This window comes from Chrysochloris asiatica, unplaced genomic scaffold (assembly GCF_000296735.1).
Source record: "Chrysochloris asiatica unplaced genomic scaffold, ChrAsi1.0 scaffold00034, whole genome shotgun sequence".
In the NCBI taxonomy this organism is placed as follows: Eukaryota; Metazoa; Chordata; class Mammalia; order Afrosoricida; family Chrysochloridae; genus Chrysochloris; species Chrysochloris asiatica.
Genome location: NW_006408552.1, coordinates 1,663,047 through 1,671,787, shown reverse-complemented (window position 1 = coordinate 1,671,787; position 8,741 = coordinate 1,663,047). Strand labels below are relative to the sequence as shown.

General features: G+C 42.7%; 1 protein-coding gene across 1 annotated transcript in view; it reads right to left on the bottom strand.

Annotated features, from left to right (window-relative positions):
• Nucleotides 1-8,741, bottom strand: part of COL26A1 (collagen, type XXVI, alpha 1) — a 240,604-nt gene that overhangs the window by 149,150 nt on the left and 82,713 nt on the right. The window contains exon 2 of the mRNA XM_006859825.1: nucleotides 5,096-5,218. Coding sequence (XP_006859887.1) covers nucleotides 5,096-5,218 — 123 coding nt within the window. The remainder of the gene's footprint in view (nucleotides 1-5,095; nucleotides 5,219-8,741) is intronic.

The following is an 8,741-nucleotide window of genomic DNA, read 5'->3' as shown; positions in this document are numbered from 1 at the left end:
ACTTGATATCACCTAACAACAGTATAGAAATGCTATTCCTGCATAGTTCAATTTTCTTAGTCCCCTTTTGTGGTCTTATATGTATATATTAATGTTACAAGTCCAACAATACATTGTTATAATTATAAATTTACTGCACATAGTCATTTCCTTAGGCCAATACAATTTCATTTCCACTCGCTTCCATGTGTTATTATTAGCTACTATAGGACCCTTGGTGGGGCACTGTAGGATGAGCATTGGACTGGTAAGTGTAAAGTTGGTCATTTAAACCCACCAGCTGCCCTTGGAAACCCTATACAGGGTCGCTGTGAGTCAGAACCGATTGGATGACACACAACAATAACAGTACTAGCATTTGTTGTTGTTAAGTACCATGGAGTTAATTCCGACTCATAGCGACCCTGTACAGGGTTTCCGAGGCTGTAAATCTTTACAGGAGCAGAAAGGCTCATCTTTCTCCCACAGAACAGCTGGTAGTTTTGAACTGCCAACCGTATGGTTAGTAGCCTGATTTGTAACCACTATGCTACTAGAGATTACGCTTATATTACATTTTTATATGTTAAAGGACCAACTATACAGTATATACATGTTTGTTTTTTATATCGGTTAACAGAAGAAAATATGCATTTATAGTTTCTTTTGCATAATTAAAGCATTGCCTTTATTGGTGCTCTCTGTTTTTTCATATGACTTCTGGAAGAACATCATTTGGTACTTTTTGTATGATAGGTCTGCTACCATCAAATTCTTTGGGGTTTTTTGTTGCTGTTTTTCAATCTGTGAAAGTGTCTATTTCACCTTCTTTTTCTTTTTAACATTTTATTGTGGCGTGAGTGAAAGTTTACAGAGCAAATTAGTTTTCCAGTCAACAGTTTATACCCAATTTATTTCCTAAGTTGCAATTCACCAATGTACAGAACCCTTCCTGCTTTCTCCCTGGGCTTCTCATTTCCAACCCATAGCGACCCTCTATAGGGTTTCCAAGGAGCAGCTAGTGAACTTGAACCTCCGACCTTGCAGTTTAAATGGCTTTGCAGTCTGGCGCGTTAATTAACCCACAACGCCACAGCAGGACTCAGTCAATCTGGTCTTTTTTATGAGTGTGAATTTTGTTCTGTATTTTTTTCCTCCCTCTTGATCCAGGACTTTCTGTTGTGTTTTTCTCATCAGAGCAGCCAGTAGTGGAGGTACCTACATCGCCAGGTCTCCCGTGAGTGGAGGATAGATATGGCTGCGTGGTCCTTTATCCTTTGGACTCATGGTTTCCTTGAGTATTGTGTTTTCTTTACTCTTCTGTGAATTATGGCAAACAGAACCCATACTTTACTAAATTAAAGGCTTCTTCTTTCTCCTTAAGCACTTCGACTATGCAATCCCACTGTCTTCTGGTCCGCATTGTTTCTGCGGAGAATTTAGGTGTTAATCTTACTGAATTTCCCTTATAAGAGGCAAGCCGGTTTTCTCTTGATGTTTTCAAGATTTTCTTCTTGTCTTTGATTTTACAGTTTTATCATCTGCCTGTTTGTGAGTCCCTTTCCATTTATCCTACTTGGAGTTTGTTGGAGTTTCCTGGATGTTTAGATTCTTGTTTTTTGATATATTTAGGAAGGTTTCCATCATTATTTTTTCAGCTATTTTTTCTTCTCCCTTCTTGTTTCTCTTCTGGTATTTCCATTAGATGTATGTTGGTGTGCTTAATGTTGTTGTTGTTAAGTGCCGTCGGGTCCATTCCAACCCATAGCGACCCTGTATAGGGTTTCCGAGGAGCCGCTGCTGAGCTTGAACCACCGACCTTGCAGTTCAAACAGCTTCACAGTCTGATGCATTAACTCACAGCGCCACACCAGGATTCCTGTGGTGTACCACCTTGCTTTGAGACTCTGTTCACTTTCTTCATTTTTTTTTTCTTTTTCTGTTCTTTGATTTGCATAATCTCTATCAATCTATCTTCAAATTTGCTGATTCTTTCTTATGTCAGTTCAAATCTACTGTTGAGCCCATTTAGTGAATTTTTTATTTCAACTCGTGTACTTTTCAACTTTGGAAGTTCCATTTTATTTTTTTTATAATCTCTCCTCTTTAATTGACCTTCTGTATTTAATGTGACATTGCCATCGTATTTTACTTATTGAACCAGGCTTCCTGTTAGTTCCGTGTGTATATTTATTAAAGATCATGGAAATTTTCCATTGTCTTTTCATTCTATTTTGCCACCAACGTTTTCAAGCTGTCTTGTATAATGACTGCTTTGAAGTCTTTTCTGTTAAATCCTACATGTGGTCTAACTGTAGCCCACTGTGTTTTCATTTGGCATATGGGTCATATTGGAGTCCTGGTGTGGCACTGTAGGATCAGCACGGGGCTGGTAACCACAAGGTCGACAGTTCAAACACACCAGCTGCTCCTCAGAAACCCTATACAGGGTTGCTATGAGTCACAACCAACTGAATAGCATTCAACAACAACAATCTATACCGTTCTGTTTCTTCTAATGCCTCATATTTTTTGTTGTTGTGAAAACTAAACACTTTATAAAAGATGCTGTAGCAACTGTGGGTATTGTCGCCCCAACCCAGAGCTTGTCATCTGTTTGTTTATAAATGTATAAATATACAATCTCTTAGTAGAGTTCATTGCCCCTTTTTCATACTACTCACTCACACATACACACAGAGCAACACCTCTTACACTGTTCTTCAGGGAAACAAAACTTTGGGTACATCCACAGTCACCCTGGGGTGACTGTTGTTACTGTTGGTGGTAGTGCCATTGAGTTGGTTCCGACTCACAGTGACCCTGTATAGGGTTTCCAAAAGCAGCTGGTGAGTTTGAACTGCTAACCTTGAGGTTACCCAGTGCAGTACTTATCCTATACCATCACACCAGGGCTCTGAGATGACAGTTGTATTGTAATATTGGTACAGTTTTTGTTCTCTCTTTTTTCCTAACAACATTCAGCTGTTAATTGCTCTCTTGAATTTTTCCAACAATGACCTGGGACATAAATTGCTTCACAGATGAGTCCAATCATATTGTGATGGCACTGAAGTGACAGTTTCAGAGGTCAGTGTTTGAAACTTGTTTTCAATTCAGAAGGAATTTTCCCAGCTATCTCTGGGAAATTCTATATAGAGTCACTATGAGTTGGAGCCAACTCAACAGCACTTAACAACAACATTACATAGAGGAGTCCTGGTGTGGTGCTATAGGATAAGCACTGGAGTGGTAATTGCAAGGTCAGCAGTTCAAATCCACCAGCCACTCCTTGGAAACTATATGAAGAGTTGTTATGAGTTGGAACCAACTCAACGGCACTTAACAACATCTTACATATCAGCCAGCCTACAACATACATGTGCAAATATATATATACACATATAAATAGAGAGAGTGTGTCCTGGTGTGGCACTGCAGGGTAATGCACTGGACTGCAAGGTCAGTTTGAGCTACAAGGTCAGTGGTTCAAACCTACCAGCTGCTCCTCAAAAACTCTATACAAGATCACTGAGAGTCAGAACTGACTTGACAGTACTTAACAACAGTTGGTGTTGGAGGAGAATACTGAGAGTGCCGTGGACTGCCAAAAGAACCAATAGCTCTGGTTTGGAAGAAGTGCAGCCAGAGTGCTCCTTGGAGGCCAGGATGGCTAAGCTTCGTCTCTCATACTTTGGACATATTGTCTGGAGGAAACAGTCGCTGGAGAAGGATGTCATGCTGGGTAAGATGGAGGGTCAGAGAAAAAGAGGAAGACCCCTAACAAGATGGATTGGCCAGGTGGCATCATTGATGGCGTCAAGTGTGGCAGCGGTAGTGAGGTTGGCCCAGGATCGGACATTGTTTCGTTCTGCTGTGCATGGGGTCACTATGAGTCGGTTCCGACTCAATGGCACCTGACAACAACAACAACAACAGTATTTCTCTCTCTCTCTTAGAGGGTGAGAGAGAGAGAGAGAGACTCCTGATGTGGCACTATAGGATCACACTGGACTGCAAAATACAAAGTTGGCAGTTCAAACTCACCAGCTGCTCCTCAGAAACCCTACATAGGGGCACTATGAGTTGGAACTAACTTGATGGCACTTAACAACAACGCATGTATGTGTGTGTGATAAAATGTCTGAATTTGCTCACTTTTAATAATAATAATGGGATTATAGAGGAATTGGAAAAGGAAAAACTGCCCCCCCGTTTTTTTTTGCAGTGAGTGTATATATTTCATTTGCATTATAATAACAATAATAAAAGGTAGACTGCAAATCTCAAAAACAAAAATTAGCTTCCTGCACCCCATGACAAGTTACATGGCCTGTGACCGAAGACCAGAGTCTCTGTCACGTTTAGCGGTGTCTCCTACCAGGATCGGCACCTTGTGAGGCCAGAGACATAGACCCTGGACCATGGATTCAGTCTCCATTTTCAGTGACTAAAAAATATACAACTTAAAATGACCTCATGCAAAACTGTTCTGTTCTAAGGAGGTGCAAAATCCTCCCTGAGTGCAAAGAAGGCAGAAACAGGAGAATTTGTCCATACAAAGATGAGGAAAAGTCCTTGTGGCAAAGGCCTAGGCTGGACCAGTCGAGGTGGTGTAGAAGGAATAGTCAGTCTCTAGACTGGGAGAAAGGCCTGGAGGAGAAGTGCGGGAAGGTAATGAGGCCTCGGAATCCCTGAACTGAATCTCTCCTGTGGTGGGCAGGAACGGGGAGGGTGTAGAGCCACTGAAGACCTGTGGTCCCAGGTGGGACTGGTGAGAGCGACAGCCTGCAGGCAGGGCTGAATTCTCAAGGGCACCATACGCCCACACTCTAATCAGGAGCCCCAGGGCTGACCCCAAAGATACCTTCTTAGATCCACCTGACCCTCCTCCTCACCTCTTTCCTCTAGTCTTACTCACTAGCTGTGGCATGCCAGCTAACACCCCCCTGGACTGTGAGACCCACTCAGGGTGGCAAGCACACACACATGCCCCCATGCTAGATGAATACACATCCAAGTGTTGACCCAGCCTCCCCTGCGGCTACTCTGGAGCTAGATTCATCCACGGGAAAAAGAAAGGAAAAGCAGAGTGGTTCAACCCCGTGGCTTTTACCTCACAAGGTTGGTGCAGGGCCCGGGCCACCGGCAGCTCTGGTACACACGCTGGACCACCGTCTCTGAGCCGTTCTGCACCTGGCAGGACACAGTCCGTGTCACTGTGTGATGGCACCAGTGCCTGCGGGGAGAGGAACAGTCATGTCAGCCCCACCTGACTGCAGGTCGGAAGGCCATACTGGCCGAGGGGCCCTCCACAAACCTAAGATGCTCATTCTCTTGGGCAAGAGGCCCATTGAGACCTTGAGTGCATGCTGCTGAGGGAAGAGAGAGCACCTACAACCCTGGCTGCCAAGCCCTCAGCCAGTCAGTCATCGAATACACCTTGTGGAATCAGTAATAAGGAATCAGTGTGAGGAAGACAGATCCATAGGAATGCAGGTGACAGGTACAACCCATGGGTAACACAGGGAGCTATGGGAAAGAGAAGGGCCCCCAACCCAGGAGTTCCTAAAAAGGCCAAACAGCTGAGTGCCGATGATAACTGTTGGCTGACCAAAAGTGTGGAGACATTGAGAGGAAGAAAAGAGACCATAGCATGTCTAGGGGCTTGCACTTTTTTTTTTTTTTTTTTTACAAGAGGAAGGGGAGAAGCCAGCAGAGTGGTGCATTACCTACCATGCTAGAGGTGGGGTTTTTCGTGAAGTTAGTGGGGAGTCATTGAAGAATTCCAAGCAAGAAAGTGACTTGGGTAGAATAGCCCCACTGACTTCAGTGTGTAGGACAAAATGGTCAGGAGAGATGAAGGCAGGGAGGTCAGTGAGAGAGCTGAGATCCAGAGATAAGTTATGGAGGCCAAGCTTGGGCAGTGACAGTGGAGGGGAAGGGGACATGTGCAAACAAAATAAGTGGGTCAAGATGGCAAACACAGCACATGTTCCTGTGTCCCCTTCCTATCCTCTTTTCATAGAAATTTGAAATCTAAGGAGTTCCTAACCATTGGAAAATGAGAAGCAGCAGGCCAGAAAATTTGAAGACTCCCAAAAGACAGAACGCAGATGAGACTCACTTGAAAGAAGAAGGAAGTATGCAGAGATGAGGATGGGGGCAAATGGTAGGAGCCGTGTAGGAGCAGCCGATGGGACTGATGGAGCATGAGGGGGACCCAAACGTGATTGCCAAGGGATTGGTCAGAGTGACCAGTGTTTCCTACCCTGCTGGTGTCAGGAACCAAGCCTGGGACTCACCTGCCCTGAGACAGGAGTGGTCAGAGTGGATGGATGCCTGGCAGTGTCTTAAAATCTGTGACCTCCAGAATGATTCAGAAACCTCCCCAGGCCAGACACTGAATTCTCTCACACATCTTTCCCCACCCTCCATACATCCCACCAAGCCTCCACAGGAGACAAAGCTGTAGAAAACAGAGAGGGACAGAAGGACAAGCTAATGGGAAATCCCAGATATGAAGAATTTCAAGTTATTTGAAAAAGAAAAGTCTAATAAATCAGACAATAAATTACACCTGGTTGGGGGGGGGGAAGGGGAAGCAACAATAAAGCAAATCAATGACAACAGTTTTTGAAGTATAATTAATGTTTTGATAAGACAGAATTCTGCACCCATAAAAAATAATAATTTTTTAAATTGGATTTCTTTGAAATGAAAAGTATGACTGCCAAAATTAAAAGCTCAACAGATAGGCTGAAAAACAGAATGAACTCAGCCAAAGAGTGAACTCCTAGTGGGTGCTGTAGGATCATCACAAGGTCAGCAGCTCAAACCCACCAGCTGTTCCTTGGAGACCCTACACAGAGTCACGATGAGTAGGAATTGACAAGATGGAGGAATGGAGGAAGACTCATTAAAGCCTGCCATATGACGATGACACAACCTTGTTTGCTGGAAGCTAAGAAGACTGAACATACTTATTGATGCAGCTCTAAGACCACAGTCTTTAGTATGGATTGCATCTCAATGTAAAGAAAACAAAAATTCCCACCACTGGACCAATAAATAACATCATGATAAATGAAGAATAGATTGACGTTACCAAAGACTTCCTTTTGCTTGGATTCACAATCAACACTCACAGAAGAGTAATAAGAAATCAAGCAATGTATTACATTAAGCAAATCTGTTGCTCAAGACCGCTTTCTCCTTCTTCTTCTCTGCCTATTCCCTTGAATTTTATACTTTCTGTCTCTGCTTTTGCTTTTGTTTTTCCTTCTTCTGGTTCTCATTTCCTCTCTTCTACTTTTTTTTCTTTCCCTTTTGATCTGTATTTGCTACTCTCTCTTTTCATCTTCCCTCTTACTGGTTTTTCTAAGTGTTTTTAAAGTTTCTTCCTTTTATTTCCTTCCTTATTTTTCTCTTCTATAGCTCTATTTCCCTGCCTGATCTTTTTTTGTTGTGGTGGTTTTTAACCCCTCTTCATTGTTGGTTCCTTGTTTGTTTATTCTGTTTTGTTTTCTTGTGTGTATGTGTGAGGGGGTGTTTCTCTTTCCCGCCCACAGGAGACAGCAACAGTGCTCATACAGCCCAGTCACAACCATACCCTCTGCAGCTCCACGCAGTGGACAAGAGCCAATAGCAGCTCCTATCCCATCTGAGCAATGATAGACAGCAGCCAACACCAGCCAAACCCACCCTTAACTAAGGTGTATGAGAACGAGAACAGAGTACACACTTCCATTCTCTAACTACACCTACAGGAGACAGTTGGTGACAGATTAAGAGTGTATCAAAATACAACCATCAATTAAATACAAATGCAGCAACCCCACAATGCCTCAGAGACAACAATTTTCACTCACACAAAGAAACAAGAGCGAATGGCTCAAACAAATGACCAAGATGCAGAGCCAGAAAATGTTTCTGAGATAGAAAAGCTAATGGAACTAACTGAAAAGAGTTCCAACAAATGATACTTCTTGTTGTTAAGTGCCGTCGAGTTGGTTCTGACCTATAGCAACCCTGTATGAGGTTTCTGAGGAGCAGCTCGTGAGCTTGAACTGCTGACCTTGCAGTTCAAATAGCTTTGCAGTCTGGTGCATTAACCCACACCAGGGCAGTGCCTTCAAATGATTGACTGAGGAATTAAGAAAAGCAAGGAGAACACAGATAAAACTTCAGAAGAATTCAGGAAAACACTACAAGAACAAACAGGCAATGTAAATACAAATTTTGAAACAATACAAAACCTGCGATTAGAAATCCATTAGATTAATACTAAGGTTTCAGAAATGGACAATACATTGAAAGAGCAAAGGAGTAAAGTTGAAGCAATGGAAATCCAAATAGCTGAGCTTAAAGATAAATCTCTCAATACTAGTATGTTAGAAGAATAATCAGAAAAAAAGACCGAAAAAGTCCAAAGTCATGCAGGACATCATGAAGAGGAACGACGTCTGAGTGACTGGAATTCCAGAACAGGAAGAAACAGTGAAAACACAGAGAAATTTGTTGAAGAGTTGTTGGAAGAAAACTTCCCTAACATCATGAAAGACAAGAAGATAAGCATACAAGAAACAGAATGAGCTCCATACAGAATAGGTCCCAGAAGAAAATCACCAAGACATGTCATAATCAAACTTTCCAAAACTAAAGACATGGAAAGAGCCCTGAGAGAAGCTCAGGGAAAACAAAAAGTTACCTACATAGGAGAACCAATAAGACTAAGCTCTGGTTTCTCATCAGAAACCATG